Source organism: Hippocampus guttulatus, chromosome 21, assembly GCF_054856545.1.
Source record: "Hippocampus guttulatus isolate MCC_2025c chromosome 21, RoL_Hgut_1.0, whole genome shotgun sequence".
NCBI classification, from domain to species: Eukaryota; Metazoa; Chordata; class Actinopteri; order Syngnathiformes; family Syngnathidae; genus Hippocampus; species Hippocampus guttulatus.
In genome coordinates, this window is record NC_141281.1 from 9,700,290 (window position 1) to 9,726,601 (window position 26,312).

The following is a 26,312-nucleotide window of genomic DNA, read 5'->3' on the forward strand; positions in this document are numbered from 1 at the left end:
ATCAAAGTTCATAACGTGACGGGTGCGCGGCGCATCCACAGAGGTCATATAAAAGATTGAAGATTAATAAGTGTAAACCTGCCTGCTTGTTTACGGCCTTTCCGCACACCTGATAAAACAATTGCTGATGAACGATCAAACGTCAAAGTGTTGAGACTCAAACACATATCGGATCAAAATGAACGCAGTCTTGCATAATGGCGGACAAAAAAAAACAATCATGTTGATTTTCTTACATTGTGTGTGGGAGTAATGAAGAGGCTCAATATAATTTTAAGGATGAGATCATACTGGCAGAAGAGGAAGTAAATAAATACTTGCTGTATGACCGATAAGATGCATCAAATTGTTCTGCCATGAGCTCATTTCATTCCATCTTCCAGTCCGGTTTGGGCACATGAAACAATTAAATCCAAAACAAAAAAAAAAATAGCTGGTCTTGGATACACTGATCTCATCATTTGTCTCGCGGCAGGAACACACGGGACAGGACGCCGAACTGAGGTAAGCTCCACTCACGCTTGTTCGAAAGAGCCATTTACAGGAACGTTTAGATTGACAGCATTAAAAAAAAAAATGACATGCTAGAAATAAAATCTGAATTGTCATAGCTCTCTTGATTATCTGTTCCTCTTTTGAGGACGACAGTTAAAAACTCTGCAAGAAGATGACAGAAGGAGACTGGAATACAAAAGTGCCAGACTGCAGAAGCAATCCGTGGGAAGGCAACAGAGGAAGAAAACAAAAAAAACAAAAGTCTTCATTCTTGCGGAGAAAAAAATGAGGATAGGGAAAAAAAATGATGAAAAAAAAAATCACTACTTATCCTGAAGGGGGGAGGGGGGGATGGCTAGGGCCTATCTCAGCTCACTTTGGGCGCAAGGCGGACCATGTATAGTAAGGGGTTTTTAGGCCCCCAAAAAACGATCATGTGTAGAAAGGCGTTTTTGGCCGAAAAAAACAAGCATGTATAGTAAGGCATTTTTAGCCGAAAAAACCCCGACTGTATAGTGAAGCGTTTTTAGCCGAAAAAAAATATGTATTGTAAGGCGTTTTAGCCCCAAAAAACGACCATTTCTAGTAAAGCATTTTTAACCCAAAAAAAACCATGTATAGTATGGAGTTTTTACCCGAAAAAAAACCAACCTTGTATAGTACGGTGTTTTTGACTGAAAAAAAACCACCATGTATAGTAAGCTGTTCTTGACTGAAAAAACGACCATTTATAGTAAGCTGTTCTTGACCGAAAAAAAAGGCCATGTATGGTAAGGCATTTTTAGCCCGAAAAAACCACCATGTATAGTAAGTTGTTTTTAGCCCCCCACAAAATGACCATGTATAGTAAGGCGTTTTTGACTGAAAATAAGACCATTAATAGTAAGGCGTTTTTAACCGAAAAAAACGACCATGTATAGTAAGGCGTTTTTAACTGAAAAAAAAGAACGACCATGTATAGTCAGGCGTTTTTAGCTGAAAAAAAACGACCATGTATGGTAAGGTGTTTTTAGCCCAAAAAAAAAAACGACCATGTATAGTAAGAACTTTTTAACCGAAAAAAAACGACCATGTATAGTAAGGCTTTTTTAACTGAAAAAAAGACCATGTATAGTAAGGGGTTTTTAGCAGAAAAAAACGACCATGTATAGTAAGGCGTTTTTAGCCTGAAAAAAAATGACCATGTATAGTAAGGCGTTTTTAGCCCAAAAAAAACACCATGTATATATACTAAGGCATTTTTTGCCGAAAAAAAACGACCATGTAGTAAGGCGTTTTTAACTGAAAAAAAACGACCATGTATAGTATGGCGTTTTTTGCTAAAAAAAACGACCATGTATAGTATGGCGTTTTTTGCTAAAAAAAAAACCCGACTATCTATAGTAAGGCTTTTTTAGCGTGTTTTTCCCCGAAATAAACGACCATGGTATAGTAAGGCGTTTTTTTGCCGAAAAAAACGACCATGTATAGTAAGGCGCTTTTGCACCGAAAAAAACGACCTAGTATAGTAAGGCGTTTTTGAGCCGAAAAAAACAACATAGTATAGTAAGGCGTTTTTGCCCCGAAAAAAACGACGGAAAAAACGACATAGTATATTAAGGCGTTTTTGCCCCGAAAAAAACGACATAGAATATAGTAAGGCGTTTTTGGCCCGACAAAAACGACATTGCATAGTAAGGCGTTTTTGGCCCGAAAAAAACTACATAGAATAAATAGTAAGGCGTTTTTGGCCCGAAAAAAACGACAGTGTATGTAGTAAGGCGTTTTTGGCCCGAAAAAAACGACATAGTATAGTAAGGCGTTTTTGCCCCGAAAAAAACGACATAGTATAGTAAGGCGTTTTTGCCCCGAAAAAAACATAGTAAGGCGTTTTTGGCCCGACAAAAACGACATTGCATAGTAAGGCGTTTTTGGCCCGAAAAAAACTACATAGAATAAATAGTAAGGCGTTTTTGGCCCGAAAAAAACGACAGTGTATGTAGTAAGGCGTTTTTGGCCCGAAAAAAACTACATAGAATAAATAGTAAGGCGTTTTTGGCCCGAAAAAAACGACAGTGTATGTAGTAAGGCGTTTTTGGCCCGAAAAAAACGACATAGTATAGTAAGGCGTTTTTGAGCCGAAAAAAACGACATAGTATAGTAAGGCGTTTTTGCCCCGAAAAAAACGACGGAAAAAACGACATAGTATAGTAAGGCGTTTTTGCCCCGAAAAAAACGACATAGAATATAGTAAGGCGTTTTTGGCCCGACAAAAACGACATTGCATAGTAAGCCGTTTTTGGCCCGAAAAAAACTACATAGAATAAATAGTAAGGCGTTTTTGGCCCGAAAAAAACGACAGTGTATGTAGTAAGGCGTTTTTGGCCCGAAAAAAACGACATAGTATAGTAAGGCGTTTTTGGCCCGAAAAAAACGACATAGTACAGTAGGGCGTTTTTAGCCCGAAAAAAACGACATAGTATAGTAAGGCGTTTTTGGCCCGAAAAAAATGACATAGTGTAGTAAGGCGTTTTTGGCCCGAAAAAAACGACATAGTATAGTAAGGCCTTTTTGGCCCGAAAAAAACGACATAGTATAGTAAGGCGTTTTTGGCCCGAAAAAAACGACATAGTATATAGTAAGGCGTTTTTGAGCCGAAAAAAACGACATAGTATAGTAAGGCGTTTTTGAGCCGAAAAAAACGACATAGTATAGTAAGGCGTTTTTGGCCCGAAAAAAATGACATAGTATAGTAAGGCGTTTTTGGCCTGAAAAAAACGACATGGTATAGTAAGGCGTTTTTGAGCCGAAAAAAACGACATAGTATAGTAAGGCGTTTTTGAGCCGAAAAAAACGACATGGTATAGTAAGGCGTTTTTGGCCTGAAAAAAACGACATAGTATAGTAAGGCGTTTTTGAGCCGAAAAAAACGACATAGTATAGTAAGGCGTTTTTGGCCCGAAAAAAACGACATAGTATAGTAAGGCGTTTTTGGCCCGAAAAAAACGACATAGTATAGTAAGGCGTTTTTGAGCCGAAAAAAACGACATAGTATAGTAAGGCGTTTTTGAGCCGAAAAAAACGACATGGTATAGTAAGGTGTTTTTGAGCCGAAAAAAACGACATGGTATAGTAAGGCGTTTTTGGCCCGAAAAAACGACATAGTATAGTAAGGCGTTTTTGGCCCGAAAAAAACGACATAGTATAGTAAGGTGTTTTTGAGCCGAAAAAAACGACATAGTATAGTAAGGCTTTTTTGGCCCGAAAAAAACGACAGTATAGTATGGCGTTTTTGGCCCGAAGAAAACGACATAGAATAGTAAGGCGTTTTTGGCCCGAAAAAACGACATAGTATAGTAAGGCGTTTTTGGCCCGAAAAAAACGACATAGTATATAGTAAGGCGTTTTTGGCCCGAAAAAAACGACACAGTATATATAGTAAGGCGCTTCTGAGCCGAAAAAAACAACCATGTCACTTTCGCCGAAAGAAACTACCATGATTAATAAAAAAACACAACTCCACTGCTCTACGTGGTGCTTTGGATTAGTGGTAGCGTGATGGAGTGCCACACCAGAGGTTGAGTGTTCGATCCCTGGTTGTTGCAACAATGTCTACTCTTTAACCGCCAAATACAACTTATTTGAGGAAAAACCCAAAACAACTCAAAGGTTCATTGCGGTGGGTTAGCTCAGTGGTAGAAAGCTGAAGTCCCAAATCCAGTGGTTGGGTGTTCGATTCCCAGTGTTTGCAACAAGGTCATATTTTTCTTAAACCACTATTTGCAGCTTTATTGAAGACAACACAAAACAAACAAGAAGTTATGTGGTGGTGTGGCTCAGGGGTAGAGAAACCATGTCCCAAACTAGCGGTTGGGTGTTCAATCCCCAGAGGTTGCAACCATATCCCTTCTTTCTTTGACCAACATGATAAGTAAGGCTTATTGAAGTCGTTTTTTGTATAGTAAAGCGTTTTTGGCCTGAAAAAAACGACCATGTCACTTTCGGCGAAAGAAACGACCATGATTAATAAAAAAACACAACTCCACTGCTCTATGTGGTGCTTTGGCTTAGTGGTAGAGTGATGGAGTGCCACACCAGAGGTTGAGTGTTCGATCCCTGGTTGTTGCAACAATGTCTACTCTTTAACCGCCAAATACAACTTATTTGAGGAAAAACCCAAAACAACTCAAAGGTTCATTGCGGTGGGTTAGCTCAGTGGTAGAAAGCTGAAGTCCCAAATCCAGTGGTTGGGTGTTCGATTCCCAGTGTTTGCAACAAGGTCACATTTTTCTTAAACCACTATTTGCAGCTTTATTGAAGACAACACAAAACAAACAAGAAGTTATGTGGTGGTGTGGCTCAGGGGTAGAGAAACCATGTCCCAAACTAGCGGTTGGGTGTTCAATCCCCAGAGGTTGCAACCATATCCCTTCTTTCTTTGACCAACATGATAAGTAAGGCTTATTGAAGTCGTTTTTTGTATAGTAAAGCGTTTTTGAGCCGAAAAAAACGACATAGCATATTAAGTCGTTTTTGGCCCGAAAAAAACGACATAGTATAGTAAGGCGTTTTTGAGCCGAAAAAATGACATACTAGTAAGGCGTTTTTGGGCCGAAAAAAACGACATAGTATAGTAAGGCATTTTTGAGCCGAAAAAAACGACAGTATAGTAAGGCGTTTTTGGCCCGAAAAAACGACATAGTATAGTAAGGCGTTTTTGAGCCGAAAAAATGACATACTAGTAAGGCGTTTTTGGCCCAAAAAAACCCGACATAGTATAGTAAGGCATTTTTGAGCCGAAAAAAACGACAGTATAGTAAGGCGTTTTTGGCCCGAAAAAACGACATACTATAGTAAGGCGTTTTTGAGCCGAAAAAAACGACATAGTATAGTAAGGCATTTTGAGCCGAAAAAAACGACATAGTATAGTAAGGCATTTTGAGCCGAAAAAAACGACATAGTATAGTAAGGCGTTTTTGGATCGAAAAAAACGACATAGTATAGTAAGGGGTTTTTGGCCCGAAAAAAACGACATAGTATAGTAAGGCGTTTTTGGCCTGAAAAAAACGACATAGTATAGTAAGGCGTTTTTGAGCCGAAAAAAATGACATGGTATAGTAAGGCGTTTTTGAGCCGAAAAAAACGACATAGTATAGTAAGGCGTTTTTGGGACGGAAAAAACGACATAGTATAGTAAGGCGTTTTTGAGCCGAAAAAAATGACATAGTATAGTAAGGCGTTTTTGGCCTGAAAAAAACGACAGTATAGTAAGGCGTTTTTGAGCCGAAAAAAACGACATAGTAGAGTAAGGCGTTTTTGAGCCGAAAAAAATGACATAGTATAGTAAGGCGTTTTTGGCCTGAAAAAAACGACATAGTATAGTAAGGTGTTTTTGAGCCGAAAAAACGATATAGTATAGTAAGGCGTTTTTGGCCCAAAAAAACCCGACATAGTATAGTAAGGCGGTTTTGAGCCGAAAAAAACGACATCGTATAGTAAGGCGTTTTTGGCCCGAAAAAGACGACATAGTATATATAGTAAGGCGTTTTTGAGCCGAAAAAAACGACATATTATATAATAAGGCGTTTTTGGGCCGAAAAGAACGACATAGTATAGTAAGGCGTTTTTGGAACGAAAAAAACGACATAGTAAGGCGTTTTTGAGCCGAAAAAAACAACATAGTATAGTAAGGCGTTTTTGGCCCGAAAAAACAACATTGTATAGTAAGGCGTTTTTTTGCCGAAAAAAACCCGACATAGTATAGTAAGGCGTTTTTGAGCCGAAAAAAACGACATAGTATAGTAAGGCGTTTTTGGCCCGAAAAAAACGACATAGTATAGTAAGGCGTTTTTGGGCCGAAAAAAACGACATAGTATAGTAAGGCGTTTTTGGAACGAAAAAACGACATTGTATAATAAGGCGTTTTAGAGCCGAAAAAAACGACAAAGTATAGTAAGGTGTTTTTGGAACGAAAAAAACGACATAGTATAGTAAGGCGTTTTTGAGCCGAAAAAAACGACATAGCATAGTAAGGCGTTTTTTGCCCGAAAAAAGCGACAAAGTATAGTAAGGCGTTTTTGGCCCGGAAAAAACGACATAGTATAGTAAGGCGTTTTTGAGCCGAAAAAAACGACATAGCATAGTAAGGCGTTTTTTGCCCGAAAAAAGCGACAAAGTATAGTAAGGCGTTTTTGGCCCGGAAAAAACGACATAGTATAGTAAGGCGTTTTTGGCCCGAAAAAAAACACAGTATATATAGTAAGGCGTTTTTGGCCCGAAAAAACGACATTGTATAGTAAGGCGTTTTTGAGCCGAAAAAAACGACATAGTATAGTAGGGCGTTTTTGGCCCGAAAAAACACGACATAGTATAGTAAGGCGTTTTTGAGCCGAAAAAAAACGACATAGTATAGTAAGGCGTTTTTGGCCCGATAAAAATGACATAGTATAGTAAGGCGTTTTTGAGCCGAAAAAAACTACACAGTATATATAGTAAGGCGTTTTTCAGCCGAAAAAAACGACATAGCATAGTAAGGCGTTTTTTGCCCGAAAAAAACGACATCGTATAGTAAGGCGTTTTTGGCCCGAAAAAAACGACATAGTATAGTAAGGCGTTTTTGAGCCGAAAAAAACGACATAGTATAGTAAGGCGTTTTTGGCCCGAAAAAAACATAGTATAGTAAGGCGTTTTGGAGCCGAAAAAAACGACATAGTACAGTAAGGCGTTTTTGGCCCAAAGAAAACGACATGGTATAGTAAGGCTTTTTGGCCCGAAAAAAACGACATAGTATAGTAAGGCGTTTTTGGCCCGAAAAAAACGACATAGTATAGTAAGGCGTTTTTGAGCCGAAAAAAACGACATAGTATAGTAAGGCGTTTTTGGCCCGTTTTGGCCTGAAAAAAACGACATAGTATAGTAAGGCGTTTTTGAGCTGAAAACAACGACATAGTATAGTAAGGCGTTTTTGAGCCGAAAAAAACGACATAGTATAGTAAGCCGTTTTTGAGCCGAAAAAACGACATAGTACAGTAAGGCGTTTTTGAGCCGAAAAAAACGACATAGTATATATAGTAAGGCGTTTTTGGCCCGAAAAAAACGACATAGTATAGTAAGGCGTTTTTGGCCCGAAAAAACGACATAGTATAGTAAGGCGTTTTTGGCCCGAAAAAAACGACATAGTATAGTAAGGCGTTTTTTTGCCCGAAAAAAACGACATAGTATAGTAAAGCGTTTTTGGCCCGAAAAAAACGACATAGTATATAGTAAGGCGTTTTTGGCCTGAAAAAAACAAAATAGTATAGTAAGGCGTTTTTGAGCCGAAAAAAACGACATAGTATAGTAAGGCGTTTTTGGCTTGAAAAAAACGACATAGTATAGTAAGGCGTTTTTGAGCCGAAAAAAAACGACATAGTATATATAGTAAGGCGTTTTTGGCCCGAAAAAAACGACATAGTATAGTAAGGCGTTTTTGGCCCTAAAAAAACGACATAGTAAAGTAAGGCGTTTTTGAGCCGAAAAAAACGACATGGTATAGTAAGCCGTTTTTGGCCCGAAAAAACGACATAGTAAAGTAAGGCGTTTTTGAGCCGAAAAAAAACACAGAAAAAAAAGACCATGTATAGTAAGGCGTTTTTTTTTCCGGCTAAAAACACCTTACTATACATGCTTGTTTTTTTCAGCTAAGAATGCCTTACTATATATACATGTTCATTTTTTTCAGCTGAAAATGTCTTACTATATATACATGGTCGTTTTTTTTGGGTTAAAAACGCCTTTCCTATACATAGTCGTTTTTTTCGGCCAAAAACGCCTTACTATACATGGTCGTTTTTTTTCAGCTAAGAATTCCTTACTATACTGTATATACATGGTTGTTTTTTTCAGCTAAGAATATCTTACTATATATATCCAGTACATGGTCATTTTTTCCGGTTAAAAACGCCTTTCTATACATGGTCGTTTTTTTCGGCTAAAAACGCCTTAATATTACATGGTCGTTTTTTTCGGCTAAAAACGCCTTATTATACATGGTCGTTTTTTTCGGCTAAAAACGCCTTATTATACATGGTCATTTTTTGGGGCGAAAAATGCCTGACTAAACATAGTCGTTTATTTCGGCAAAAAACGCCTTACTATACATGGTCGTTTTTTTGGGCCAAAAACGCCTTACTATACATGGTCGGGGGGGTTTTCGGGCTAAAAACGCCTTACTACACATGGTCGGTTTTTTTTCGGCTAAAAACGGCTTATTATATATACATGGTCGTTTTTCTCGGGCTAAAAACGCCTTACTATATATACATGGTCGTTTTTTCCGGCTAAAAACGCCTTACTATTATACATGGTCGTTTTTTGGGGCTAAAAACGCCTCACTATACATTGTCATTTTTTCCGGTTAAAAACGCCTTTCTATACAGTACATGGTCTTTTTTTTCGGCTAAAAACGCCTTACTATATACATGGTCGTTTTTTTTTTCGGCTAAAAACGCCTTACTATCCATGGTCATTCTTTTGGGGGCGAAAAATGCCTGACTAAACAGTAGTTTTTTTCGGCTAAAAAGGCCTTACTATGCCTGGTCATTTTTTTCGGCAAAAACGCCTTACTATACATGGTTGGTTTTTTCAGCTAAAGATGCCTTAATATACATGGTCGTTTTTTTTTGGGCAAAAACGCCTTTCTATACGTGTTCGTTTTTTTCGGCCAAAAACGCCGTACTATACATGGTCGGGGGGGTTTTCGGCTAAAAATGCTTTACTATATATAATGGTCGTTTTTTTCGGCTAAAAACGCCTTACTATACATGGTCGTTTTTTTGGGCCAAAAACGCCTTACTATACATGGTCGGGGGGGTTTTCGGGCTAAAAACGCCTTACTACACATGGTCGGTTTTTTTTCGGCTAAAAACGGCTTATTATATATACATGGTCGTTTTTCTCGGGCTAAAAACGCCTTACTATATATACATGGTCGTTTTTTCCGGCTAAAAACGCCTTACTATTATACATGGTCGTTTTTTGGGGCTAAAAACGCCTCACTATACATTGTCATTTTTTCCGGTTAAAAACGCCTTTCTATACAGTACATGGTCTTTTTTTTCGGCTAAAAACGCCTTACTATATACATGGTCGTTTTTTTTTTCGGCTAAAAACGCCTTACTATCCATGGTCATTCTTTTGGGGGCGAAAAATGCCTGACTAAACAGTAGTTTTTTTCGGCTAAAAAGGCCTTACTATGCCTGGTCATTTTTTTCGGCAAAAACGCCTTACTATACATGGTTGGTTTTTTCAGCTAAAGATGCCTTACTATACATGGTCGTTTTTTTTTGGGCAAAAACGCCTTTCTATACGTGTTCGTTTTTTTCGGCCAAAAACGCCGTACTATACATGGTCGGGGGGGTTTTCGGCTAAAAATGCTTTACTATATATAATGGTCGTTTTTTTCGGTTAAAAACGGCTTACTATATATACATGGTCATTTTTTTTTCAGCTAAAAACGCCTTACTATAGATGGGCGTTGTTTTTTCAGCTAAAAACGCCTTACTATAGATGGGCGTTGTTTTTTCGCGCAAAAACGTCTTACTATACATGGTCGGTTTTTTTCTGCCAAAACGCCTTACTATACATGTTTGTTTTTTTCTGCTAAAAATGCTTTACTCTTCATGGTCATGTTTTGGGCTGTAAAAACGCCTTACTATCCATGGTTGTCTTTTTCGGCTAAAAATGCCTTAATTAATAATTACAACGCTTACAATACAGTATTGTAATCATCATATTGATGAGGAGTCAGAGTCCATAGGTCGGGGAAGATCATTGGTCACTTCCGCAAGGGTCGTTTCAGTCGAACGGAGGGCCTTCAACCCTCTGAAACTGTTCAAATCGGTTATCCGAGACCATGTCCTCATTGAGTTCTTGCGTTTCAAATTTTTCAAGACTTTTCGCAATAAACGCGAGAATTGAAACAGGCCTATAGTTACAGAAACTCTCTGGGTCGACATCTGGTTGCTTCAGAATAACAGCAGGGTCGCATAACAGCAGTCTTCAAGAGCTACTATTGCGGCTGCTCTCGCTTTGATTGTGGTCACGATGATGGCCCTGAACTAAGACCTCAAATTTGATTTCGTAATGAAACCCTACCCCTAGTTTAAACCCCTACTTTGAAACCATAACCAAGTTTCAAACCCTAATTTATACCCTTCTGTACCTTCACCCTCCCTCTGCTTGACATAACGGCACGATCTTATTTGTCGTACATGCTGGCCAACCATACAAATCGTCTTCGCGTAGGTAGGTAGGTAGTATAGATAGACAGACAAATAAATAGATAAGGCGCAATTCAGAGATCGATTAAGTTGGCTAAATCCTCCACATCATAACAAAATAAACAGCAGAATGGGTAAAATGTCCCTCTCCGAACACAAAAAAGTTGGTGAGGCCCCGTTCTCCATCGAGCCTTCATATTGGGGATATTCATCGAGGTGACGGCATTGATCTTGGATAAGATTCAATGACAGCAGCTCATTGTTGGATAACATATTGATTTACTTATTAAACTGCCTCTAATCAGTTGGGAGGCTTCATAAAGGCGTGCTCCTTGGTCGCCATGGCCACGTCTATACAATTCATCGTTAATGTTTGATGAAGGGCGGCCTATAAAGAGGCCGGAGCACATCTGCCGAGGTTTAGTTTGGATGAGCGAGGATGGGCCAAGGGGACTAGTTACACGTGCGCGTTGAGGACGCAAAAGGGGAGGAAGGACTTGATTTTGGTTTGGTTTTTGTGCTCGTCAAGGTGTGCACCGTGAGGATGGAGCGGGCTGAAGACGGCATCGCCGTGGTGGGCATCGGCTGCAACTTTCCAGGCGGTAACGCATTTTACAACCTGCTTTTCCAACCCCCACCCCAAAATTTAAAAATCCTATACTATATTCATATACTAATAAAACATAAAATACAGATCAAGTGGGAAAAAATGAAAATACTGGGCTGTTTTTTTTTTCTTTTTAAATATTGACCATTTTTTATAAACAAATTATCTGAATGAAAATATTAGTTTGAGAGTTATGCTGCAGTTTTTGAAATTTTACGACAGTATCTATAAACAGTGCAATCAGAGAAACTTCTGCAACTGCATGAACACAAAAGTATTCAAAATGAATTAAATTAAAAATAAAACAAAATATCCTAACTGGACTTGATATTTTAATTTTAATTAAATATGAATGCAATTTTGATAGTCTTACAAAAAACAAGATCAATCAGGTATACATTGTATATAAATAAAAGTTAATATGATGTTTAAAATAAAATCTATTACACTTGTGTACATTACATTTTTATCGAAAGTGAATATGAATGTACCAGTAATTAAAATCAATTCATGCTATAAAGAAATAGTTTTGATAAATGTTTGTCTTAACATTAAAATTCATCAATTCAATTAAATGAAGATACTCTTTTAAATATTATACAATAATAAAAATGACTTTATTAACTCATTCACTCCCAAAGACGTTTTTAAACGTCTTTTCAGAATTGGTCTAGAATTGGCTGGTACTGAATGAGTACGGAAAGAAAATCCATATTAAATCGTTTTATTACATTTATACATTTTAATGTTAAGATTGCATTACATTTTTTACAACAATATGACTTTTAGAAATGAAATTCCGTGCATTTGTCTTTACCGTCAGAAACGTATTTAAAAAATGTGTTTTCTTTTATTCTAATTATTTTGAAATTCCTGACATTTTGATTCATATTCAAATCAATTAAAACTTACTTTTATGTCTTATAATTGAATACAATAAATTGTAAATACTTTAAAATATATATATTTTCAAACACGTGCAAATGAATGATTGACATTGAGTACTTACAAGACTAGAAAAAAAATGTAACATTGGAAGGGGTTTTTCATGCAGGAGAGGGTCTGGAAAACTTCTGGAAGGTTCTGGTGAGTGGCCAGAATTGTTCTATTCCGATTCCCAAGGAGCGGTTCGACTTATCCGCTTGGTATGACCCCGACGACAACAAGGCGGGCAAATCCCGCACAGCCACCGCCGCCCTCATTGACGGGTAGAACATCTCACTCTACATCTACACTACGGCAGTGTTTACCAATCTTTATTGCACCAGAGCACCAAGACTCATATTTCACCTCAGGAAAACGTGCTAAAAAGTGGATGTAGAGTGCGCTTCAGTGAGCCAGAGATTTGTTTCAAAATGGGTTCAGACGTTTGCTGAAAATATGTGCAAAGACCGCGAAATATAGAGTCGCTGATTTGGAATATACTATTTTTCACCTGAGCGGCAAGCCTCACAGCGCAGAGGTGCAGAGCTCGATTCCAGCTCCGGCCTTCCTGTGTGGAGTTTGCATGTTCGCCCCGTGCCTGCCTGGGTTTTCTTCGGGTACTCCGGATTCCTGCCACATTCCAAAAACATGCATGGCAGGTTAATGGAACACTCCAAATTGTCACGAGATGTAATTCTGAGCGCAAATGGTTGTTTGTCGATGTGTGCTCTGCGATTGGCTCGCAAACAGTTCAGGGTGTACCCCGTCTACTGCCCAATGAAAGCTAGGAGAGGCTCCAGTGAGGATCGGCGGTCCAAAGATTTTCAGGGGATACTTGGTGTACAAAGTTTGAGAACCACTGCTCTATAGTAATGACTTGGTGGCTCATGCAACTACTAACTGGATTTGGACTTTTATCACGCCCCCAAACAGTTTCAACCAGTTTGATCACAAATTCTTTGGCATCAGCGACAGTGAGGTCGAACAAATGGACCCTCAGCAGAAGCAGCTGCTTCAATGCGTCTACAGAGCTCTGGAAAATGCTGGCATACCTATGGAAAAGGCCAGTGGGACCAGAACTGGAGTGTATTTTGGTAAAAAAAAAAATCACTTTCCTCAGTCACCACTTACAATGACGAGAGATTAAAGCTTTTCTTTCCTGGCAGGACTCATGAACCGAGACTACGAAACCAACGCGGCACACGTTCATCCCAGCATCATCAATCACTGGACCGGGTCAGGGTTGGCCATGAGTATCGCTGCTAACAGAGTGTCATATATCTTCAACTTCACCGGGCCGTCGTTAGCCATCGACTGCGCCTGTTCGTCGTCCCTGGTCGCGCTCCATCTGGCGTGCCAGGCCATCAAACAAGGTGCTCCGATATGGCGTCCATTCTGTCGGAGGTGATCTTGAGAGAAAAAAGGTTCGAAGAGAACATTGTTTGTGTGTCACCTTTTTCAGGGGACTGTGGCATGGCGGTGTGTGGCGGCGTCAACTGCATCACCGAGCCCAGAGTCTTTGTAGCCCTCAGCAAGGCCAAGATGATTTCCCCGGACGGGACCTGCAAGCCTTTCTCTAACAAGGCCAACGGTTACGGCCGAGGCGAAGGATGTGGTGTGGTTCTCCTTAAACCACTGACAAAGGTGACGCTGAACAGATACAGAATGCAAAGTGGCTAATATCAAATATATACTGAGACCAGTGTTCTCCTGGCACTGGCACCTTCACTTTCATTGTATCCTGGCTGTACCTTGACAGGCCTTACAAGACCAGGATCACATCTGGGGGATCATCAGCAAGACCGTCGTCAACCAAGACGGACGCTCCGTGTCACCCATCACCAAGCCCTCCATGACTCAGCAAGAGGAGCTTCTGCGGATGATCTACACTGAGTGTGACCTTGCTAATGTCCAGTACATCGAGGCTCACGGCACCGGAACACCAATCGGTGACGCAACGGAGACGATGAGCCTCTCGAACGTCATTGCCAAAATCAGAGCTTTGGATGCACAGACTCTGCGGATTGGCTCGGTCAAGAGCAATATCGGACACACGGAATCTGCCGCTGGAGTGGCCGGACTTATCAAGGTGCTTCTTATGATGAAGCATGGGACCATTGTTCCTTCGGTTTTCTTCTCGGAGAAGACGGCCAGCGTAGACTTCAAGGCTCTGAACATGCAAGTTCCTACAGAAGTGGAAAAATGGGAAGCAAGTGGTGAGCGGGTTGCAGGTATCAACAATTTTGGCTTTGGGGGTACAAACGCCCATGCTATTGTCACCCAGCACACGCAGTCGCATAGAATGAACAAGAAGGGGAACAGGAGGATCAAATATTTTGTCATGTCAGCAAATTCCCCAAAGTCTCTCACGCTCACGCTAGAAGACACCATTAAACGTCTGGACACCGACATTGATCTTGATCACCTTTTGTACACAGCGGCATGCAGGAGGAGCCACCTCAAACACAAATACAGACGGGCCTGCGTGGTTTCATCCATAACTGACCTCAAAGAGAAACTCCAGGCTGCTGTGAACAAAAACACAATAAGCCCATCACTCCAAGATCCAAAGTTAGTGTTTGTCTTCTGCGGTAATGGTCTCACTTACCACAGCATGGGCAAGCAGTTGCTCCGATACGAGACAGTCTTCAGAGACAAAATTGAGCAGATTTCCCGAGCCTACCAGCAGCTGAGCAGCCTCAACATCCTGGACACGCTTGAGAGCGAGAGCGAGCCGAGTGATTACAATGCTGTGGATGTGGTCCAGCCTCTCCTCTTTGCCCTGCAAGTGGGCATCGCCACCTTGCTTGAGCACTGGGGTGTCAAAGCCGACGCCATGCTGGGACACTCTGTTGGCGAGGTGGCGGCGGCTCACTGCTCGGGCCTCCTGGCCCTAGAGGATGCCCTCAAAGTCATCTACTTCCGCAGCATTCTCCAGGGTGAAGTGACAGGGGGGAAGATGCTGGTAATCAGCAACATGGCCGTATCAGAGGTCACTGCTCTTCTCCCTCAATACTCCGGAAGAGTTTGCCTTGCTGCTTTTAATAGCCCACAGTCATGCACCCTCTCAGGGGATGCCGACGCAATCCAGAGCCTTCAGGCTAAGCTGAGCAGCACAGCTAACAGCGAGAACCTCTTCATCCGTGTTCTCGAGGTCCCCGCTGCTTACCACAGCCATATGATGGATCCGATTCTGCCAAAAATCAGAAAGGCGATTGGCTGCTTGGTGGGGAACGAGCTCAGTGCCCAGTTATTCTCAACCGTGACTGGTGAGGAGGCACAGATGGGAGATTTTTGCTCAGGTGATTACTGGGCAAGAAATGTGCGTGAGCCCGTCGCTTTCGATCAGGCAGTCAGATCAGCCAGTCAGGGGAAAAAAAGCGCAGTCTTTGTGGAAATAGGTCCAAGACGAGCCCTCCAGAGGAACATCATGGAAACTCTAGGAAATGACACAGCTGTCATAGCCTCGCTGCAGCCAGATAAAGACCACGAGACACTCGCGTCTGTCGTTTCAAAGCTCTTTGAGCTCGGTGTACACATAGACTGGAACACCTTTTACGCAGGCTATGAGGCACCACCGCTGCCTTTCCCGAGATACCAGTTCGATTCCTCAGACAGGGATGTCATCATCAAAGGGGCTCAAAAAAGCACAGGAAGTAATCACCCTGTTCTCTGTGTCAGAGGCAATGAGAGCAACACTTTCAGCTGCGACTTGATGTCTGACTCCACCTTCTACCTGAAAGAGCACAAACACAACAAAGTACCCATCATCCCCGGGGCCTTCTATGCCGAGTTGGGTTTGGCCGCATTCATGGCCTGCGCCAAACCAAAAGTCCCTCTCAACTCACTGCAGCTGAATGTCAATTTTCACAGCCCATTTGTCATAACCCCAAACCCCCTAGAGATGAAGGTGCAGCTGGATCAAAAGGAGAATGGAGCTAGTTTCACTGTGTTTTCCTCATCAGCCACATACGCATCAGGCGCGGTTGTCTTGAAGAAAGATCGACCAGTCGAAGAGCAGCGCATTGACCTGAAAAGCATCTACAAAAGATGCACATCTGTCGTGACCTATCAGGAATTTTACGGTTACCTTGCCCAAGGAGGCTTTCAATATGGAGAGGTTTTCACAAATAAGGCGAATGTACACTACGGGGAAGATCTGAAAGAGGCTTTTGCCTTGGTCACAGTTCCAGAGGTACTACGGTCTCAGCTGCACGACTACTATGTTCATCCGGTATTGCTGGACTTCCTTATGCAGCTCCTCCCAGTCACAGTAGAGCATATTTTTGCTGGTAGACCAGGATTCCCTGCCAAGATTGGAAGTTTGACCGTGTTAGAACCCTTACAAGAGGAGATGACAGTCTACCTGAGGGCAACCGATGTTGGGGAAGACCATTTTGAGGTCTGCGGATGCTATGCTGATCGGCATGGTCGGACCTTGGTTGAGGTTAAGCATGTGTTGATCAAATACCTTGGCAGTCGCTCTCATGTTGTTGACGAATACTTCTACCACAATGACTTCAGTGTGATGTCCGAGGGGATTACTCATGAGCCACCTCCAATGGCCTTGGTCTTCTCTGACAACATAGGAATCGCAAAAGCCCTACAGCCCTACTTGGACTCGCGCTCTTGCTACATTTCAATCACACATGCAAAAGATATCTTGAGCCATGGATTTCCATATCTCTTGGCAAAACTCAACGTAACAGACATTAAAGAGACATTTGATGAGGTCTTGTTCATTTGGGGCAAAGAAAACCTAAACTCGTTCACGCCTGATGATATCCTGCAGAATCTATCAAGTTGCTGTGAAAGTTTCCGCCAGGTGGTCCTCGAGCTCAAGCAAATCCACTTCCCCAACTCCATCCGAGCAGTAACTTACTGTTCATCCGAGCTCACAGTTGATCATATCAATCCAGGCTTTGCCATTGTAGGCATGACAAGGTCCCTTGCTGCAGAAATAGCAGAGCTCTCATTCCAATTGGTTGACATAAGCTCCAGCTGTGCAAAGGACATTGCGGCTCTGTCCGAGGTCCTCAGAGCTTATCCTTGCAGCAAATACCCAGAACTGGTGGTCAGAGACGGGGTGATTTTAAAACCCTCCATTGCACGTACCCCACTTGAACTGACTGACAAATCTGAAGAAACTTTTGGGTCCAACACTTCTGAACCTTGCATCTTTCAGACTGCGGACGCTTTTAAAATGAGTCGCTTGAGTGCCGTTCCTGTCCATGCTGACGCGGGACCAATGAGTGATACGTCAGTTGAAATTTCCCCCACTAAATTGTGTGTCCATTCATCAGAGTATTTCCCTGTCAGCGCCTCGCATCTGAACTTTGGCCAGACTCTGTACTGGAACAAACACTCTTCACAGAACCACAAGCTCCTCATGCTTGACTTCAGTGGAATCGTTACCAAGGTTGGAAAGGATGTCAGGAAATTAAAAGTGGGAGATTCCGTGGCTTCCTGTTACCCTGTGGGAGCAGCCAGTCGGGTCAGAGTTCCACAGGATGTGTGTTACACAACCAAACAACTTCCCTTCCTTCAAACAACGCCTTGTGTATCCTTCTTTGTACTGGCGAGGGAAATCCTTTGTCGGGTCTTGCCAAAAGCCAAGCATCTTCTCGGCATCATATCTCCTATTCTTGATTCCGTTCTGGTCAAGGTTTTGACAATTGCCTCTCAAAAGGCTGGTTGGAACGTGATTGTTGGAACCCACGGCTCATTTAAAGATGCCATTCTAATTGATGCATTGATCGTCCTGCCTCCATACAACAAAAGCTTGATTGCAGAAGTCTGCAACTTTCCTGGTGTCAAGAATGTTGTCCTTGTTCAAGGATCTCAGACACAGCACTTGCCTGTCCAGGATGACCTCCAGAATGTAAAAGAAAGTGTCCATGTGCAAAAAATCGACATTCCGGTTCTTTTGCAAAAAGGATCCCTGAGTGCTCGAAGGCTAGGTGTTTACCACTGGCTTAAGTCCTTCAATCTGAGCAAAACGTTTTCCCTCGAAAGCTTCACCTTTCAGTCCAGCACAGCTGACAAAATCCAAAGCCTTTCCTCAGAGAAGCCAGAATCTTACTTCCATGCAAAAAAACTGGCTGTTGTGACACCGGAAAAAGGTCAGACGACCGCGACATCAAACATTCCACTTCTGTGCTCAAAAAAGCAGCTTTTCCGAAAGAGATCAGTGTACATTATAGTAGGTGGTCTGACCGGACTGGGCTTCGAAACAGTGAAGTTCATCTCACAAAAGGGTGGCGAGGTTGTCATCACCCTCTCGAGGAGCAAGCCCTCGGCGGAAGTGCAGCAGGAGATCCAAAACATAATGAAGCAGTGCGGGAACAAAGTTGTCAGCATGCAATGTGACATTGCTGTGTATGAGCAAGTGCACAAGGTCACCCGCGACATTCAGCTTAAGTTCCAAGGTTATCCGATCAGAGGTGTGTTCCACAGTGCCGTTGTCTTGCATGACGCGCTGATCGAGTCCCTTGACAGATCCATCTATGAAGAAGTTCTAAAGCCAAAAGTCAACGGCGTGCTCAACTTGCACAAGGCGACACTGAGCTGCCAGTTAGATTATTTTGTTTGTTATTCCTCCATATCGGCCTTTCTGGGAAACGCGTCACAAACAAACTATGCAGCAGCAAACACGTTCCTGGACTTATTCTGTCAGTACAGGCGCAAGCTCGGCCTGCCAGCGCAGTCAATCAACTGGGGAGCTCTGAACCTGGGACTCCTCTTGAACAAAGAGTCATTCCATCGCTTCCTGGAGGCCAAGGGGATAATGGTGCTGATGGTGGCTGAGATCCACAAAAGTCTGGAGCAATGCTTGCTGCTCAACCGACCGCAGCAGGCTATTTGCCGCTTTCACTTTCGGAACATCCGCTTTAACATCCTCTCACAAAACGTCGCTCTGACCATGCGGCTGTCAGCGCTGGTGGAGCAAGCCCTCCAAAAGTCCAGAGAGTTGAATTCTCAAAGCAATAACACTGAGGAAGTGCCGGCCAGAGATTACGTCATCTCGCTGTTCAGCAAAACTGTTGGCATGGACATCAGTGAATTGAAAGATGACACGCCGCTTTTGTCTCTCGGCACGGACTCCATGCAGGCCATGACGCTGCAAAACCTCATCTACCAGGACCGAGGCGTCAATGTGCCACTGGTCAAACTATTGGATCCCAACGCCACACTAGCCACTGTGGTGGCCATCCTGAATGAGGGGGATGACTGTGGAACTCATGACCACAACACTTTTTCATCTGATAATACCAGCACTATTTCAACAAGATTTTGAGCAAGATCAATGCAGATATATTTTTATTCGACGTAGCGGTACCTTAACTGGATCCGTGGCCATGCTCATTCATACATTATTTATATCCCAAATTAACGTTCTCTATTGAGGTGAATGAAAATGCCATGAATACATTCCAGAGCAGGACTCACTTTCCTAGGACAGATTCATTTGGCAAAAAATCTACACACAAAATGACAATGCAAGTGCAAAACAGAACAGATACCTGCACTTTCACTGCGAGGTATTCATGAAGTCACTGATGAAGTATGCATCCGCCATATGGTGGAGTGTCTGAAGGTCACGCACAAGTCTACTTTTTTGCTTTCAAAATCAATGTGGTCTTTGATTCATGTGGTACCTGTTTATAAAAGTTGCTTACACTGTCGTAATATGCGATTTATTTTTGCTTTGAAATAAAATAAATTTAATATTTTGTTGGTAGAGTCAGTCAGAGCCGCGAGGAATGCAAAGTGACCAAATGTCTAAGTTGAGTATGAACTTTTACAATCATTCCTGTGTTGTGTGCGTTGCCAACTGCGCAGTGTTTCAATAAAAAGACCAGCGGTCAGTCAAACCTGAGTGTCTGTGGTCTATTGAAGCAACAGTGAGTGGATTGTCGCTGCATTTTGTCACATTCAGTAGTGACCAATCACAAGGCATGGCACAAGACATGAGAGTTAAATAGCAGGCAGAGAGAATACAGTCATGTATAATACTTGAGTTCACATAGCTTTTTTTTCCGCCATACCAAAAACAATCGAACTGCAGTCCTCAGCAAATGATTTACGTGCCAGTCAAGTTGATTGATTAAAAACATTCAAGCACTTGATTGCCATGAAAGAATAGGAGAGAAATAAACGTCTGATTGTCATGGATATGTTTTCGACGTCACAGTACGATCAAATCTTTGCACTGATCGCTGTAATTACAACCAGATTAAAGAACTGTTCACTCAGTCGTCATTGCTTTTTGCATTTATACATTCCAATCCAAAGTTTTTAACAAAAGTTAAACAGGGGTCTCAAAATTGCTGGCCTGAATACAAAAACAGTGAACATGTGAGTTTCGCAGCAAATATATGATGGTTACACCTTATTCTAATCTTGATGAGAAAAATACTTATTCCTCATGACGTTATTTATTACTTATCACAAAACTTTCCACGGCTGCCACTGTCATGTTTGGGTCCAGTAGCCTAACCAATGGTATAGTTACACTCGTCTCTTGAAATATCTTATTCTGAAGTGTCATGGCCAACATCGAGTCAACGCCTAGCGCATCCAGAGTGGCATTGCCATCCAACTCGTCCTCAGCAAGGTTTCTAATATCGCCGATGATCCTTCTCACGCTTGCATGTGGGGAAGACGATTGCCGAACTGGTGACTCAATGCTCCCAGTGTCTTTTAGCTCTACTTCCACCAAGGCTGAGAGTCGTTCCCTGAGGGAGGCGTTTTTAAAGTTAAACTTGCATACGAGTTGCTGAGGTCTGTTGGTGAGAAGGACCTTGGCGAGAGCTTCGTGAATCTCTCCCACGTCCATGAGCATCAGCCCTTTGATCTCCAGATGTTTTTGGACATGTTTTTTGTTGAACAGGAGGCCGAGGTTCAGAGGACCCCAGTTGATGGACTGTCCGGCCAGACCGAGGTTCCTCCGGTAAAGACAAAAGGTGTCAAGGAACGAATTGGCTGCTGCATAGTTGGACTGCGACTCATTGCCAAGAAGTGATGAGATGGAGGAGTAACACACAAAGAAGTCAAGTTTTTTGTGGAGCGTGGCATTGTGAAGATTCAGGGCGCCGCTCACTTTGGGCTGCAGTACTTTCTGCAGGAGGGACGCATTAAGAATTTCTATGGGCGCATCGTGGAGCACTGCAGCGCTGTGAAAAATTCCTTTGATGGGACAACAACTCATTTCAGTCTTTGAGATGGCTTCCACCAATTCCTGCAACACTGAAACATCACATTGAAGGTTCATGATGGTGATGTTGTACCTCTTCTGGATGAGATCCAGTTCAGAATGCGTTTCCCGAGTTGGCATGCGTCTGGACAGCGTCACAATACAACCGCCGCCGTTGCAGGCGATGAACTTAACGGTCTCGAGACCCAAACCGGTGAGGCCTCCAGTTACGATATAAGTACAGTGTTTTTTAAAGAGCTGCCTCGGTTTGCTCAGCAGCACAATGTCAGACAACTGGCAGTGAGGCGTTGTCTGATCCAAAACCACTTGGCGCACCGTCTTGGAGGCAAAGTACGACTCGTCAGCCTGAGCATTTGTTGTGCTTGAGATCTGAAAGGTATCCCTTTTAACAGGCAGAGACGCTCGATCAAAGCCGAGCGTCGTGAGCCACTTCAAGATGGACGCTCCTTGCGCTTTGAGGTAAACTCTTTGAAGAACATGAGTCACATGGAGAACATGCACGTGGAGGAAGTCACTCTTGAACGCAAACCCGTTTGTCCAGCGTGGAGATGACTGGTACGTTCCGCACACAAACACAGCATGTCGCTCATGGCCGTCATCTTCGTTTAAGTCTTGCCAAGAGTAGTCATACGGAGGCAGGAAGACAAAGGCTCGGAATGGATCCGGACTCATCTTTTGCTTTGACAAATGGGGTAAACAGGACACATTCCAGCCCGACCTGTTTGCTGTCAATGCGAGAACTTTCATCAACACAGAAGCTAAGTCTGGAGTGATGATGGCCAATTTGTTCTGTTGTTGTGGTTTCACAGTGGGAAGAGTGCGCTGTAGAAGCTCCCATGCCAGGATGAAGAAGGACACGCTTGGACATTCTTCCAGGAACGGAAGTTTCTTGGTTTCATAACACACAGATTCTGGAATGACGACCCTCGTTGCTGATGCAGACGGGTAACTTGTCGTAATGCGGTCACCCACTTTCAGGCTGCAAACATCTTTCCCGACAGCCGTCACAATGCCGCTATAGTCGAGAGCAAGCAGTGTGTGATGGTGCGCAGTGCAATTGTTCCAATACAACGTCTCTCCAAAATCCAGGTGTGAAAGTGTCACCGGGAAGTAATCTGATGAATGGACACATATATTTGTTAACTGTACCTCAACCGATTTATCCAGAACGCTGCTGTCATTCGTGTCATTGGGGCAAGCAGTCAAGCCTTCCACTCTGTAAGGATGACTGGTCTGTAGGATAAAACCTCTCACTGATTGCATGTCTCCCGAAAATGATACTCTGTCGGCTATGTTCGTACGAGTTAGCCTTGCTATCGACACCTGCCCGTGACCAACAATGACTTCCGATTGTGCGCAAGAGTTGATGACGCCAACTAAAGATTCAATATCCGTTCTGGTTAGAGACATTAGGTCAATGAGCTGAAAAGAGATACCAGGCACTTCTGCTGCACAAGCTCTCATCATACCGGACAGCACAAAACCAGAACTCACATAGTCTACAATCATCTCCGTGGACCTGTAGGTTATAACACGTACGGTGCAAGAATGTTGGCTTTCCTTTAAAGTTAAAATAACCTGTCGGAATGAATCGCAGCAGGCCACCAAGCGGTCCAGCGTTCTATCAGCTGATAAGTGACTGAGATCTTCCGCGGCCCAGATGAAGAGAACGTCTCTCATGCTGTTGCCAAGAAGGTCTCGGAGTTGGCCTGGTGTCCAGTGATTTCTGTCCTTCACGAAGGACGACTCCGGGTCCAAGTATGGCTCAAGTGCTTCAGCAATGCCGAGCTTGTCTGAAAAAACCAATGCCCTTATCTTCCTGTCAACATTTATCTTACTTGTGATGGGGACGATTTCATTGTGGAAAAACACTGATTGCGGAGCAGTCAAATCACCACCCAAAAACGTGATCCGTACCTCCTGAAGTTCCACCAGGACTTTCCCATCTTTAGAAGCAAAGCAACCGCACAATTTCAGGAAGTCTGGCTTCTCTTCAGTTGCACGCATGTAAATTAACATCTCCTCTTGAGGTGGTCCTGAAATGACAATGCTGCCAATAGCCGATGGGAATCCCTGCTTGACTGAGAGGCGCCTCATGGCTCCAACAGCAGTCATTTGCAAGAAGTAGTCCAACAATACGGGATGGATGAAGAAATTGTGGAGATGCTTCAAGAGTTCTTTTGGGACATGGATTGCTGTCACAGCTTCTTTAAATTCATCACCAAAATGCACATGATCCAGCTGTTTGAAAACAGGGCCATAATCAAATCCCGCTTTAGAAAGAATGGAGTAAAATTCTGTGGTTGTTACAATCAAACTGCACCTTTTAAAGATTCCCTCCGGACAAATATTTGGTTCCTCAAATACAGCCGGTCCATCTGTGCACCTGAAGGTACCTGAGGCGTGAGTGGCAGCCGGGGAGTTTATCGTAAAGACACCGCTAGTTTCTTCGAGCCTCACTTTCAATTGGTGATTGTTGGTGATAAGCAGATTGTGGAATGCAACACTGAGCTGGATGAAGGAGATGGGCCTCTTGGGTTTCAAATGGGCCACCACAGAAGCGAAAGCCAGCTCCACGTAGAAAGCGCCGGGGACGATGGCAACGCCATTGTGTTTGTGTTCCAAGAGATATGGCGCGGTCTCCACCGTCAGATTGCATACGTACTCGTTGTTGTTCTCCCTTATCTGGGATATCAGCAGAGGTGGTGAAGAGGACCAGTCATATCCTTGTCTGACATCCTCAAAGTTCATCTCTTTCTTTGTGTTGTCAAAATGATAGACTGGGAACACCGTGGGTGGTGTTTTATAGCCTTGGTAAAACTCCTGCCAGTGCATGTTGACACCCAGTTCGAATAGTTCCCCCACTGTAGACAAGATGGTTTGATGTTCTTTCTGCGGTTCAACAGAGGGCAGAACGATAATGTCCTTTCCTAAAGTTTCGTGGATGTGTCTTTGAAGAGCCCTGCGAGGTCCAATCTCCACAAAAACCACGCTTCTCCTTGACTGCTTATCCCTTGTGACAGCATGCAGCGTTCGCTCAAACAAAACTGGTTCCCTGATGTTCTTTGCCCAGTAGCTACCAGTTACAAAGTCACCACACACATACTTTTCTCCTGTCACGGTGGAAAATAGCTTGCATTCCATGTTGTTGACAGCCAAACAATCTAAATTACTCCGAATGTCTTCAAGGATAGGATCCATTAGATGACTGTGGTACGCCGCTGGAACATCTAAGATATGAAGAAAGATATTCTCATCGACGTACATCCTGGTGAGTTTGTCACGGAGGACCTCGACAGCTTCCTCATCTCCAGACAAAGTGCAAAACTCTGGGCTGTTGAAGGCAGCCACGCAAACACTCTCTGAGAAATCCTGAAGGATTCTCAGCACCTTTTCCACAAGTATGTTCCCCACCACAAGCATCTTTCCAACGGCGGCCCTACTTTGAAGCACACTGCGGTGGTACACGACTTTGACAGCATCTTCAAGACACAAGAGACCAGAGCAGTGAGCAGCAGCGACCTCACCTAAGGAGTGCCCTAGAACCGTGTCGGGTTTGATGCCCCAGTGCTTCAAGAGAGCTGCTATGGCCACCTGGAGAGCAAAAAGTAGAGGCTGGACAATGTCCGGTTGACCCAGGTCATTCATGTCACACTCTCCAGAAAGCCACTGACTGATTCTGATATGTTGGTTCCTCTTCTGAAAGAGGACCTCCACCTCTCGCACCTTGTCTTTGAAAAGAGGAATGGTGCTAAAGAGCTGCCCGCACATGCCTTTAAAGGCAACGCCGTTTCCACTGAACACAAACACCACCTCAGCGTTTGACTTTGTCGGCGCCACTTTTGCTTTCAATGAAGACGCCAGCCGATGCTGTAAATCGTCGAGGGAGGACATGACGATAGCCCTGCGGTATTTGTGCTTTGCGTGGCTCCGTCCGCAGGCTGAGGTGTAGCATAATGCCTGCGCGTCAGCCGTTTGACCGTCGAGAAGCCTTTTGTGGATATCAGCGAGGCATCGGATCAAGGATTTCTCAGAGGCTGCTGATGTTACAAAAAGGCTGGGTCCATCTTTTGGGATCTGTGCGAGATGTGTCGTCTGCTTAAACTCTCGTACAATGACGTGAGCATTTGTGCCTCCAAACCCAAAGCTGTTGATCCCAGCTACTCTTTTCCACAAACCATTGCTCCCCCACTTTTCAGCTTTTGTCGGAATACTAATTCTCATGACCTCAACATCTATGCCAGAACGGTCTTGGGAGTAGAAAACAGACGGAACGATGGTTTGGTACTTCATCATGAGGAGCACCTTGATGAGTCCAGCCATCCCGGCCGCAGATTCTGTGTGTCCGATATTTCCCTTCACAGAGCCGATCCGCAGAAAGTCTATACCGCCGTGTCTGGATTGGGAGACCACGTTTGCGATGCTTGTTGCCTCTGTCAGATCTCCCACAGGGGTTCCAGTTCCATGAGCCTCGATATACTGGACATCGGCTAGGTCACACTCGGAGTATATTTGGTGCAGCAGCTCCTTTTGTTGATTCAAGGATGGCTTGGTGATGGGTGACACCGAATGTCCATCTTGGTTAACGGCCGTTTTGGCGATGATACCCCAGATTTTGTTGCAGTCCTGTAACGCCTGTAAATTACACAATGCTAAATACTCTAAGATAGACTTTCTGTCATGTAGGATATGATCATCGTAAGAGATGAGAGTGGAGACAAATGGACCCTCCTTGGCTGTTGAACATGTTTTACATCAACCACACAAGCCCCATGTGAACAATCTCAGTTGACACCCAGTACTTTTCGCGTCAGTGTATTTTGCTCAGGCA

At 43.2% G+C, this 26,312-nt stretch overlaps 2 protein-coding genes across 2 annotated transcripts in view; one reads left to right on the forward strand and one right to left on the reverse strand.

Moving 5' to 3' along the window:
* LOC147187052 (uncharacterized) lies at positions 1-20,138 on the forward strand. The gene is made up of 7 exons (XM_086102626.1): positions 1-504; positions 11,263-11,335; positions 12,395-12,548; positions 13,198-13,358; positions 13,431-13,637; positions 13,727-13,908; positions 14,024-20,138. Exons 2-7 carry the CDS (start codon positions 11,278-11,280, stop codon positions 19,559-19,561), a joined length of 6,300 nt encoding a protein of 2,099 aa, XP_085958752.1. The 5' UTR covers positions 1-504; positions 11,263-11,277; the 3' UTR covers positions 19,562-20,138.
* pks1 (polyketide synthase 1) overlaps positions 20,126-26,312 on the reverse strand; it is an 8,168-nt gene continuing 1,981 nt past the window's right edge. The window contains exon 5 of the mRNA XM_086102629.1: positions 20,126-26,116. Within this exon, the coding sequence (XP_085958755.1) occupies positions 20,699-26,116 (5,418 nt within the window). The 3' untranslated portion in view covers positions 20,126-20,698. The remainder of the gene's footprint in view (positions 26,117-26,312) is intronic.

Excerpts from the sequence above, each read along its gene's own strand:
- LOC147187052 (XM_086102626.1), top strand. The coding sequence starts at position 11,278 with ATGGAGCGGGCTGAAGACGGCATCGCCGTGGTGGGCATCGGCTGCAAC. Across the intron at positions 13,359-13,430 it reads CAGAACTGGAGTGTATTTTG|GACTCATGAACCGAGACTAC; the intron begins GTAAAAAAAAAA and ends CTTTCCTGGCAG. Across the intron at positions 13,638-13,726 it reads GTGCCAGGCCATCAAACAAG|GGGACTGTGGCATGGCGGTG; the intron begins GTGCTCCGATAT and ends CACCTTTTTCAG.